Source organism: Sinocyclocheilus rhinocerous, unplaced genomic scaffold (genome assembly GCF_001515625.1).
Source record: "Sinocyclocheilus rhinocerous isolate Xijiao unplaced genomic scaffold, SAMN03320098_v1.1 scaffold2245, whole genome shotgun sequence".
Lineage (NCBI taxonomy): Eukaryota > Metazoa > Chordata > Actinopteri > Cypriniformes > Cyprinidae > Sinocyclocheilus > Sinocyclocheilus rhinocerous.
Window position 1 is genome coordinate 168,929 of NW_015637544.1, and position 12,064 is coordinate 180,992.

At 36.3% G+C, this 12,064-nt stretch overlaps 1 protein-coding gene across 1 annotated transcript in view; it reads right to left on the reverse strand.

Moving 5' to 3' along the window:
• mycbp2 (MYC binding protein 2) overlaps window positions 1-12,064 on the reverse strand; it is a 132,058-nt gene that overhangs the window by 63,851 nt on the left and 56,143 nt on the right. The window contains exons 16-30 of the mRNA XM_016564075.1: window positions 11,359-11,629; window positions 9,857-9,980; window positions 8,145-8,264; window positions 7,900-7,981; window positions 5,735-5,852; window positions 5,417-5,621; window positions 5,164-5,317; window positions 4,908-4,929; window positions 4,714-4,864; window positions 2,787-2,912; window positions 2,391-2,518; window positions 2,220-2,311; window positions 765-899; window positions 589-672; window positions 402-498 (exon numbers count right to left, since the gene is read on the reverse strand). Of these exons, the coding sequence (XP_016419561.1) occupies window positions 402-498; window positions 589-672; window positions 765-899; window positions 2,220-2,311; window positions 2,391-2,518; window positions 2,787-2,912; window positions 4,714-4,864; window positions 4,908-4,929; window positions 5,164-5,317; window positions 5,417-5,621; window positions 5,735-5,852; window positions 7,900-7,981; window positions 8,145-8,264; window positions 9,857-9,980; window positions 11,359-11,629 (1,909 nt within the window). The remainder of the gene's footprint in view (window positions 1-401; window positions 499-588; window positions 673-764; window positions 900-2,219; window positions 2,312-2,390; window positions 2,519-2,786; window positions 2,913-4,713; window positions 4,865-4,907; window positions 4,930-5,163; window positions 5,318-5,416; window positions 5,622-5,734; window positions 5,853-7,899; window positions 7,982-8,144; window positions 8,265-9,856; window positions 9,981-11,358; window positions 11,630-12,064) is intronic.

A 12,064-nucleotide genomic window follows, 5' to 3' on the forward strand; every position in this document is an offset into this window, starting at 1 on the left:
ATTTTTTTAATTAGAAATGTTAAAAAGCTTATAAATATATTTTTTTGAATTGGACATAAAAGATGACATACTTTTAATAAAGTTAGAAAAAATGGCATTACAAAGGTAAAAACAAAATTCCCTGTAAATCACTTTAAGGAGTCAAATGTCACCTCGTAATGGGAAGGTTAATTTTTGATTATTGATTAGAAGGTGCTCCTACATTTTTTTAATTAGGAGCACAAGCGCGAGAAAAGTAAGCGTAGAGCCCTGTATACATACATTTATTTATTTATATTTTCCCCCTACTCTGTATTTTCATATGAACTGTATTGCATTTTAAGGAAATTATTAGATCTGGAAAAAACATTAAGCTTCACATTATAGGCCCATAAGCACTCAGTGTGTTTTTGTACACATACCACAGACACGGTCCTGGCGAAAGAACGCTTGAGGATGTGCACAGGCTCACTGGTCTGCTGCTTTCCTTTGGATGCGTTACCATCATTAGAGGGCAACCTGAAAAACCAGAACAAAACGGGCATGTGAAAGAAAGAATACTCCTGATACACCAATGCCACAAGTACATAACTGAAATTCCTCATGTACCTGTACAGCAGCTGAGGTATTTGTCCAGCATTCACATCAGTACCGTTGTTTGATTTCTTCGAGCTCTTGAACTGAAAGACCACACTGCAGGAGAGAGTTCTTGATTATAATTATCGTCTTTACAGAATTATCATGCTGTAATGATCACATAATCCCAGTAATGCGTGTGTTTGTACCCGTCATCAGTGGTGATGGTGGCCTGGCCGTGGGAGCCGCAGTCACTGCTGGGTCCAGACACACGAGCCCACGCCACATACCACCAGCCCAACTGCAGCAGCACAGGCTCATCGAACATCATGGCGTACTTCTCCCTGCACACACCAAACAAAACATCAAAATCACATCAGTCTTTACGAGCCAGTTTAGCTTAATCAGCTGGTGTTTTGGTGATTTTTAACAGATGTAAGAAGTCAGTTCGCTTCATGTTCAGTAACAACAGATGCAGCTCAAATGTTTCACGAATACACATGAAAAAAAAAAGTGTTACCATAAAATTTGCCTCCATTTTGAACAGAATATCTATCATCTAAAACTAATCAAATCTATATAATACTAAAAAAAAAAAAAAGTTAAAAATTACATTTAAAATGAGCAAGGATGCCCTGGAAACTAACTGAAATTAAATACATTTAAGTTGAAATACTAAAATTACTTAAAAAAAGAAACATTTTAAAGCTAAATTGAAATTTTTAATCAAAAACTAATAAAAATGACTAAAACAAATAAATAAATACTAAAACATAAAAAATAATAAAATGAAAATATAAAAATAAACCTGACTCAAAATATTAATAAATACTGTTATATCTATGTATTATAGAAACAACAGTATTTATTATACTCATTTATTAACAGTATTTATTATGCATCTTAAATGTAAAGCACACTTGAGCTATGAAAAGATGCAATAAAATTAAATTATTTTTAGAATAGTATATAAATACTACTAAAATAACATTTATATTTGCCAAAAGCACATTTTAAAATTACTAAAACATAAAAAATAATAAAATGAAAATATAAAAATAAACCTGACTCAAAATATTAATAAATACTGTTATATCTATGTATTATAGAAACAACAGTATTTATTATACTCATTTATTAACAGTATTTATTATGCATCTTAAATGTAAAGCACACTTGAGCTATGAAAAGGTGCAATAAAATTAAATTAATTATTTTTAGAATAGTATATAAATACTACTAAAATAACATTTATATTTGCCCATTTTAAACTGAAATTAAACAAAAAAAAAACTAATAACAATGACAAAAGTACATTGCAAAATTACCAAAACGTAAAAAATAAAAAAATAAAATGGACAAATTGAGAATATATATAAATACTATAATAGTATATAAACAACACAAAAATAACACATACATTTGCCCATTTTAAGATTAGCCCCGTTGGCTTATGTACATACACGTAATTATAGCAATTATGTATCAATTATCCTCTAGATATAGAGCAAAAATGAAATGATATATGTGACCCTGGACCACAAAACCAGTCTTAAGTCACTGAGGTATATTTGTAGCAATAGCCAAAAAAACATTGTATGGGTCAAAATTATCGATTTTTCTTTTATGCCAAAAATGGATGGTACTGATATGTATAGCCTTACCGAGCAGCACAGTCGTATGCCAGAACATCTGTCTCAGCCAGCAGATCTCCATCAGTCTCGTGGTCTCCTCCATCTGGCCCCAGCTCAAACAGCTGCAAACACAATCACAGCTCTCAATCACAGACTCGTGAGAATTAAGTGGGCTATGGAGACACTTAGATAGCACCTGACCTTGATTTTTGCAGTGTACTCCCCTCGGCCACCAAAAAGACCCAATCCTCCTAACAAGATGTCAGCATCGGCGCAGAAGCGGATGGCCTCCACTGAGTGGGCAGAGTAACCCCAGCCTCCTCCGTGACCTAGAGAAAACAACAATCAAACAAATTCAACCTGACTAAAAATTGTACTAAATTTAGCAAACTTTTATTGCTGGGGTTTGCCGAGTGGTTCTATTTTTGATCGTAATAGATGTTCCTACTGATTCACGTAGCTTTTGAATATCTAATCACACATTAGATGTACCGCTCATGTTGCTGGAAGTTGTCAAGTTGCAGAATGTGAATGTGCCTTAACAGTCTAAAACAGTATTTGGTGATGTAGCAGCTGTATGATTCTTCACGAACTCACTCTCAAAGCGGTTGACCACGCTGTAGTCCTCTTTAGAGTAGACCTTCATCACAGCCTGAGTCTCTTCCTCAGCACTGGCTACACCCATCTTCAGCTCCTGCATCGCAGCCAGTGTGTCCAGACAACCTGCACACACAACCAAACAGAACAACTCACACACTACAACTTAAGACTCCAATGTGTTTTTTTTAATTAGAATTAGTTTTTTCTCTGAGGTCTACTTATAAATGTTCATTTAATTTTTTTTGCATCAAAACATTTTAGTCATAATATAGTTTATTCTGATCATTTTCCACTTTCGCTATAGAATTAAACGGTTAAAGTAAAAATCTGCTATTTTGCCTTCACAAACGACAGTTTGTACTGTTCTATTGTTTAAAAACTTATTATAATCCATTATAATAATTGCAATAATTAAATATTATAATAATTTAAAATAAAGTAATTGTTTATTAATTATAATAATTAAACTCATTACAATAATTTACTTAAAGGGATAGTTCACCCAAAAATGAAAATTCTGTCATTAATTAACCCTCATGTCATTCCAAACCCGTAAGACCTTCGTTCATCTTCGGAACACAAATTAAACAAATTCCATGTGGTCTATGCAACCCTGTATAGACAGACAGCAACACAACTGACACGTTCAAGGCCCAGAAAGGTAGTAAGGACATTGTTAAAATAGTCCATGTGACATCAGTGGTTCAACCTTAATTTTACGAAGCTACGAGAATACTTTTTGTGCGCAAAGAAAACAAAAAGAACGACTTTATTTAACAATTCTTCTCTTTTGTGTCAGTCTTTGATGTCACATGGACTATTTTAATGATGTCCTTACTACCTTTCTGGGTCTTGAACGTTTCAGTTGTGTTGCTGTCTATGGAGGGTCAGAGAGCTCTCGGATTTCATCAAAAATATCTTAATTTGTTTTTTCCGAAGATGAAGGTCTTACGGGTTTGGAACAACAGGAGGGTGAGTAATTAATGACAGAATTTTCATTTTTGGGTGAACTATCCCTTTAAGCCATTGATTTGTAATGCTTATGGGCTGGAATGCACTACAGAACTTTTAAAATCTGAACAGACCTAGTTGCTAGAAGATGCATAACACATGAAGACCGTATGTACTCTAAAATCAGCTCAAAATATCAAACATTTGATCTCCTCTGACTGGATAGAATCATAGTCTGAAGCTAAAAAGAGAGTCTGTTCCCATCATACACTACATGATTTTCTGTGATCTGGCAACTCCGATCAAGTAAGATCTGCAGACTGGCTCTGACTTTCGGAAACTAGTGTCGACTTCTCCGGACAGTAATTTCAAGAAAAATCTGGGCAAAAGTCATGTAGTGTATTCCAACCTTAAGGATCTGACGAATCTGCAGAGCAGTAGGTGCTACACACAGTCAGAAATAATAAAGGTTTGGCTGATTTAACCATAATTTACTCTTTTCAATTATTATTCTGTTCAGCATTAGAATAATAGCATCTATCCTAATTCCACTGAATTACTTCAGCGTGACTGGATGAGCCACGTTTCTGAATAGTAAACAGGCGTGGCTGATGTGTAACAGTAAGCTACAAAACTGAGAGGGAGCTGCTTTTTTAACTGGAGAAGAAGTTCTGAAAGTTACACTGTGTTTCCACAGTAAAACGATATCTTATTCTTAAAAAATACAGGAAAATTTGATTTGACAGACAAAGCTCAAAGACTGACAGTCTTTCTTAGACAATGCCAGTCAACCAGCACCATTTCCTCTCTGTAGAGCTGAGCTCACGGAGAAACAGCTAGCCAGCTTTGAATGTCCTACCATCATGTGACTTCATTCCTGACAGGCTTTGAGATCCTGCTCGACAAGAGAGTGCTGTGAACTGCACATTAAACACTAGTAAAGCTGAGCTCGAGTGACATGCTGCTGTCGTACCCAGGATGTGCAGCGCTCCGTGGGAGCGGGTGGTGGTGGAGTGGGAGCCCGAGGGCAGAGCCAGCTCAGGACTCAGGATGCTGCAGAGGGCCTGGATGTCCGAGGCATTGGGCACACGGGCGTCTGCTATCACCGCGTTATAGCAGCACATCTCACGCGCGGCAGGGAGGAAGCTGCGCATTATAGCAGCACATCTCACGTGTGGCAGGTAGGAACCTGGAAGAAGAGCAAGACAGCTTGAAGTGAGAAGATATAGCTTGGGACAAGAGTTAAGCATGCAGCATGTCATTCATCAGTCAGATTTTTTACCAATATTTTTTCATAATTTATCATTTGTCTGCAGAACAGATGTCGACCACTGAAACCCTGAGAAACTGTGTACAGTGTTTTTTTAGGTGACATGATCGTAAAGGCATTATTAAGAGTCAGCTGGCTCCAGATGAGCCTCACCTCCAGATGACATCATAGACAGGGTCCAAACAGAGGCCGAAACCCTGGAGATCCTCCTGCTCTGAGTCATTGAAGGTGCGGCAGCTCCCGTCCAGTTTGTTGATCAGTAGGCATTTGAAGGGAGGAGGCTCAGATACCGATGTTGGAACCAAACCTAGAGAGACAAGAATGTGAGGGAACAGTCAAAGGCTTTACGGGAGACACAACACATAGGCTTTTTAAACCACAACAGGGAGTCAGCGAGAGAGCGTACCGATGATGTGTTTGCTGGCAAAAATCTCGGAGGTGGCCAGGATGTGGGAGTTGATTAGCGCCTCGTCGATTCTAAGGAAGGTTTGATCACCGCTGGCCCCGATCCACGTGGCTTTTCGACCGTACTTGGCGCCAATGTTGGGCATCGGAGAGGGCTTGGCGTTCCAGTAGGGCATGTCTAGGATGGGCCGTCCTAACTGCCCTTTCTGTTGAGACAACATGAGATACATCTTCTGGTTCTTAACCTACATATGAATGGAAATGGATGGAAAAAATTTTTACTTGACTGACTTAGTTTCAGGGGTAACAGCTAACTTACCGAGAAACTCCCGAAGGTGAAGACCTGTCCATCCATGAGAAGCACTGCAGTGTGGTTACTGCCTGCCGTCACCTGAGTACTGGGGCCGGGCAGAGCTTGCACCAGAGTGGGAGACCCCCTGTGTGTTTGGACAAAATTCAAAGTAGCAAAGGTTAAGGTTTATTTTTTTAAGTTGTTATAGTTTGTTTGCTATCAATTTTAATTTTATAAAATTAAAGATTTTCATTAAATAATTAATTGAAATAAGTAAATCATTAAAATAAAAAATAAACAATTTAAATAAATATTTTGTATAAAAAATATAAAATAAATATAAAACAAACAAATAAATATTTAAAATTACTACATTAAACACATAAATATAAATATACAAAATAAACACAATTAAATAAAATAAATACATAAACAATTTAAGCAAATTGAAAATAAACAAATAATAATAAAAATATTAGAAATATATATATATATAAACAGATATTCAAAAGTATACAAGTAAAATACATAAATATATAAATAAATAAAATAAATACAATTAAATTGAAATGAAACAATTAAATAATTAAAATTATTATGAAAAATTGCAACAATTTTTTTTTAACATAAATGCATAGATATTTAAAATAAATAATTAGATAAAATACAAAAATACATACAATAAGTACAATTAAATAATTAAAATAATTAATATAAATAATTAAAATAAAAATGTAAAAAAAAAAATAATTACAATATATAAATAAAAGAAAATTACATTTATTTGTTATTAATTTTCCTGCATCCATAGAGAGACAGAGTTCTGGGCTATTTTTATGATACTTTTAGGCTGATTATAATTTGTGGAGATTGACAGCTGTTATCACTGCAAACTTAGATAACTGCCTTTAAACCCTCATTACCTAGAATTAACATCTCCATGTCCAAGTTGTCCATGTTGTCCATAACCAAAGGTGTAAACATCTCCATTCTCCATTAACACCACTGCCAAAAAACAGGTTTACCATTACAAATGGACACATGACTTCAATTCATACTTGGCATATCAAAAAAACAGGAACATCACATAATGACCCAAAGTAATGATGAGGAACATGAACAATGGCCTCCTGTCACATTATCAAGGTCAGATGTGATCTTGACTCACCGGTGTGGTGGAAACCGCAGCTGACCTGCACGGCTCGCAGCTCACAGTCGAAGCGTACAGCCCCGGGAGGATATGTAGTGATCTTACTGGCATCTTTGTCCCCGCGTTCACTGCTGCCATCTGTAACACAGAACAAAGCGTGAGCCTGGGCGCTAAAGGGCAGACAAGGACAGCGAGAGACGAGACGGATGTCTAAAGGCAGCAAGTGAAGCCGGGGGCTGTTAACGACCTGGGAAGAGAAATTATCTGGTGCCTCAGAGGAAAGGAGAAAAACAGAGAAGAAATGAAATATTGGCATGCGTGGACAGAGGTCGAGCAAAGGAGAGAAGATAAACCGAGCGGAAAGTTGTGATTGTATACAACCTTAAACTCTCTCTATCAAGGGTTAATAAAAGAGATTTGGCATTGATTGGAGGCACAAATCCAATGAAGGAACAGGAAAAGTTGACTACTTTCACTCCACACTGATTAAAATAGTGCAGATCGGTAAATGTACCACGACACAGTGTAAAAATAATTGCAGATCTGTGACCCCTGCATGCAAAAATATACACGTATAATGCATTTTATAGAACAGAACATAGTGTTACATTTAGACCAGGGTCACAAATTCAGGATTCAGAGCAAAAATGCCACTAAAAGTGACAAAAATGCCCCGCATATTTAAAATATCTTTGTTCATATTTGATAGAATATTATGAAATATATATATTGATGGGTTTAAGGACATTGTAAATGACCAACAGGTATCTGTATTCACTGGTGCAGAGGTAAATGTGGTTCAATTATATTTTAAATTGACGGACTTTGTGTTGAATAGCATAAGAAAATGCCCTTAAAGGATTAGTTCACCCAAAAATGAGAATTAGCCCATAAATTACTCACCCTCAAGTCATCCTAGGTGTATATGACTTTCTTCTTTCAGACGGATCCAGTCGGAGTTATATAAAAAATTGTCTAATTTGTGGAGATTGACAGCTGTTATCACTGCAAACTTAGATAACTGCCTTTAAACCCTCATTACCTAGAATTAACATCTCCATGCCCAAGTTGTCCATGCTGTCCATAACCGAAGGTGTAAACATCTCCATTCTCCATTAACACCACTGCCAAAAAAACAGGTTTACCATTACAAATGGACATATGACTTCAATTCAGACTTGGCATATCAAAAAACAGGAAAATCAAATATTGACTCAAAGTAATGATGGGGAAAATGAACAATGGCCTCCTGTCACATTATCAAGGTCAGATGTGATCTTCACTCACCGGAGTGATGGAAACCGCAGCTGACCTGCACGGCTCGCAGCTCACAGTCGAAGCGTACGGCCCCGGGAGGATATGTAGTGATCTTACTGGCATCTTTGTCCCCGCGTTCACTGCTGCCATCTGTAACACAGAACAAAGCGTGAGCCTGGGCGCTAAAGGGCAGACAAGGACAGCGAGAGACGAGACGGATGTCTAAAGGCAGCAAGTGAAGCCGGGGGCTGTTAACGACCTGGGAAGAGAAATTATCTGGTGCCTCAGAGGAAAGGAGAAAAACAGAGAAGAAATGAAATATTGGCATGCGTGGACAGAGGTCGAGCAAAGGAGAGAAGATAAACCGAGCGGAAAGTTGTGATTGTATACAACCTTAAACTCTCTCTATCAAGGGTTAATAAAAGAGATTTGGCATTGATTGGAGGCACAAATCCAATGAAGGAACAGGAAAAGTTTACTCCTTTCACTCCACACTGATTAAAATAGTGCAGATCGGTAAATTTACCACGACACAGTGTAAAAATAATTGCAGATCTGTGACCCCTGCAATGGATGGGCGCTTTTTATTTAACTTCTTTTAAACTGAAGCATGCAACACCCGCTGAGTGCCATGAAACAGCTTGAAAGATCAAAGACAATTTTAATATAACTCCGACTGGATTCGTCTGAAAGAAGAAAGTCATATACACCTAGGATGGCTTGAGGGTGAGTAAATCATGGGGTAATTTTCATTTTTGGGTGAACTAACCCTTTAACATAATGGTTAGTAGTAGAAAAAAAATAAAGAGTATAGGAATAGAAATTCCCAAATATGGAATTTCTGTTTTTATGTCATTCCAAAACCTATATGCTGTCATTTTAGTGGTTAATCATTGATAATTCACTAATATTGAGTGACAGCTAATAATATTTGTTGTTAATTAATCTCTGAAATCTTTTTTTATTTGCGTTCAAGTTTAAATGCGAAACTTCTTGCAGGCGACATTATGTGTTTTTTTTTTACTAAATTGATTATGATATTCAATAGCTATAATGGGAGAAGATGGAAAATAGAAGTCTTTTTTTTGTCATTTTTGGAGTTTGGTAGTTGTGATCACTATGAACTAGGGGTGTCACGATATGCCAGTATTGACAATAATCATAATATTTTTTTAAAAATTATATTAATATCATGTTAATTCTACAAATAATAACATAATACGGTTAATAATCCAGTACCGGTCACAGGTTCACACTACAACGTGGTAGGTGGTAGGCCAAATATTAAGACACATTCAGATGGAGATTCAGCATGGCTATTATTTCGATGTTTCTTAAAATAACTACAAGGCATAATGTTCTATTTATATTGGCCATGCACTAGGATTTATTTTAAGCCATTGTGAAAAGCTAATCTTGACTCAAAATGATAACTTAAAAGTCAGACTGAGATGCAATTTGCTATTTTAAGCAAAGACACCACATTTGGCCACTATTATTATTATTATTTTATTTTTTTTGCAATTAACGCAGCATGACAATTCCCTAGTCCTGCTACAGTAGTAAAATAGAAAGTTTTTTTTTCTTTCACCAGAGAGACAGAGGAAGAGATGCAGATAGAGAGAGACGCTACTGTGTCCAGAGAAAGCTGGAAGAGGCAGCAGAGTAGAGTTTGTTGAAGGAAGGGAGAGAGAGGGGCATTATGGGGCTCAAGGTGGAGTCTGTAGAGAAGACCGCAGTACCTTTGAGTCTCTCCCGCATTAGCTTAAAGGCCTGAAGGGGTCTTAGTCTGGCTAGCACCTGCTCACGCTGGTTCATTAAAAGGGGACCAGGAAAAACAAGGGGGCCTATGAGGGGAAAGAGAAACTTTCACATGCATGGCGCAAAGCATCTCACAAATGGAAAATAAAACATGGTATATAACACATGGTATATAATGAGAACACAAGCGAGAAGGGAACATCCACAAGCGACCCACTCCCAGAGGAAACAAGCACAAGTAGAAGGTAACGCTGAAAGTTTGGATGATCAGGCCGCTTTGGAGTATTATCGAGTAGGTAATAATACTCCATCTTCGAACCCAGAGAAAAATTTGATGGAAAATGTATGATGTGCTCATAATCAAGGAGAATGGATTATGATTAGATGTTTCTGGGGGAGAAAAAGAACAAGTAATATATGCAGTGGGCTGTCTACCAAATTCCCGTGTCATATTATGGTGCAAAAAAAAAATTTTGTTGTTAAAAAAAATTTATAATATTAGAGCTGGGTGATATACCTAAAAACTTAAATATAAATAAACAAATAAAATAGAAAGGGAGATTTTTAACCAATATTTTTAACAAAATAGCTATTGTTGGCAAGTAGTAAACTGTGAAATACTAAAATACAGTTTAAAAAATATTATTAAAATAAGCAAGACACACGAACATCAGCGAGACCAATATATAGTATCAACTAGCAATATTTACTTATCTATATATTTTTACTTCAAGACTTGTAATACATGAAAAATGTCAGATGATGAATTCCATTTACACTTGATGCAAATAAATAGTTGAATTTTAATTTTCAAATTCAATTTCAACCAGTTTATTGAAACAGACTGTTGAACCTAATTTACGAAAACTCCAACGTCTTTTTTGCTACTGAAGTTCAATATTCATGATATTGCATGATTTTATACTACCATTTAGAGGTTTGGTGCCAGTAAGATTTTTATTTTAAAGAAACTGATACTTTTAGTAAGTAATAATGCTTTTAATTAATCCAAAATGGCAGTAAAGACATTTATAATGTTACAAAAAAATTTTTTTTAATATGAAATAAATATTGTTTTATTCAATAAGGAATCCTGAAAAAAATGTATCATGGGGTTTCCACAAAAATATTAAGCAGTGCAACTGTTTTCAACATTGATAATAACAGTGCTGATTCACTAGGTAAATATACAGAGACCACACTGATCTGCATTAGGACTGGGCAGTATAACTGTACACCACATGACAGTACAAATTAGAGATTGAATCATTTTTTATTTTTAACAAGTGTTCAACAGCCAATATGTAAAACTGATTTTTTTTCTTTTCTTTTATTTGCCTCTTTCATCTTGACAAACAAATAAAATACATTTATTATTATTATCAAATTTTTATTTTTTACTCATGGTTACTGTATTATATAAAAAAAAATGTTGTTTGTTCAAAGTGTAATTGTTGAATTTTCATTCCGCCCCTTCCTAAGCTGAATATTTCATGCATGAAGACAGTATGGTTGAACATATGACAGGATGAAGCCTGCAGACAGGAAAGGGATGTGATTTGATGGATATGAAACTGTACTGAATGTGACTGGATGACACCTCAGTACCTAACAGCAGGTCCAGCGGTATCATTTCTTTCACAGCATCAAAGATTCCTCTCTGTCTGGCCTCCTGACCATCCAGCTCTCTGGCACAGGCTTTACAGCAGCCACATGACGAACAGCCCGACTCACCAGAGCCACAGCCACAAATCCTGCAGAGGACAGACACAAATAAATGGATAAAGACTAGCATTGATTCAACGGCCTGCAGCAGTGACTTGATATATAGAATAATACATTTCAAAAGTAGAAAGAAACAAATTACTACTCCCATTACAGCACTTAAGTAAATTTTTCAGTGTTTTTCTACTTTTTATGATTAGTTTTTTGACAAATCAGCCTCCACTCAGTCTAAATAAGAAGCATGTCTAAGCATGTCTAAGCATGTCGTCTTAGGGTTTAAAGCAGGGGTGCCCAAACTCGGTCCTGGAGGGCCGGTGTCCTGAAGAGTTTAGCTCCAACCCCAATTAAACACACCTGAACCAGCTAATCAAGCTCTTACTAGGCATACTAGAAACTTGAAGGCATGTGTGTTGAGGCAAGTTGGAGCTAAACTCTGCAGGACACCGGCCCTCCAGGACCGAGTT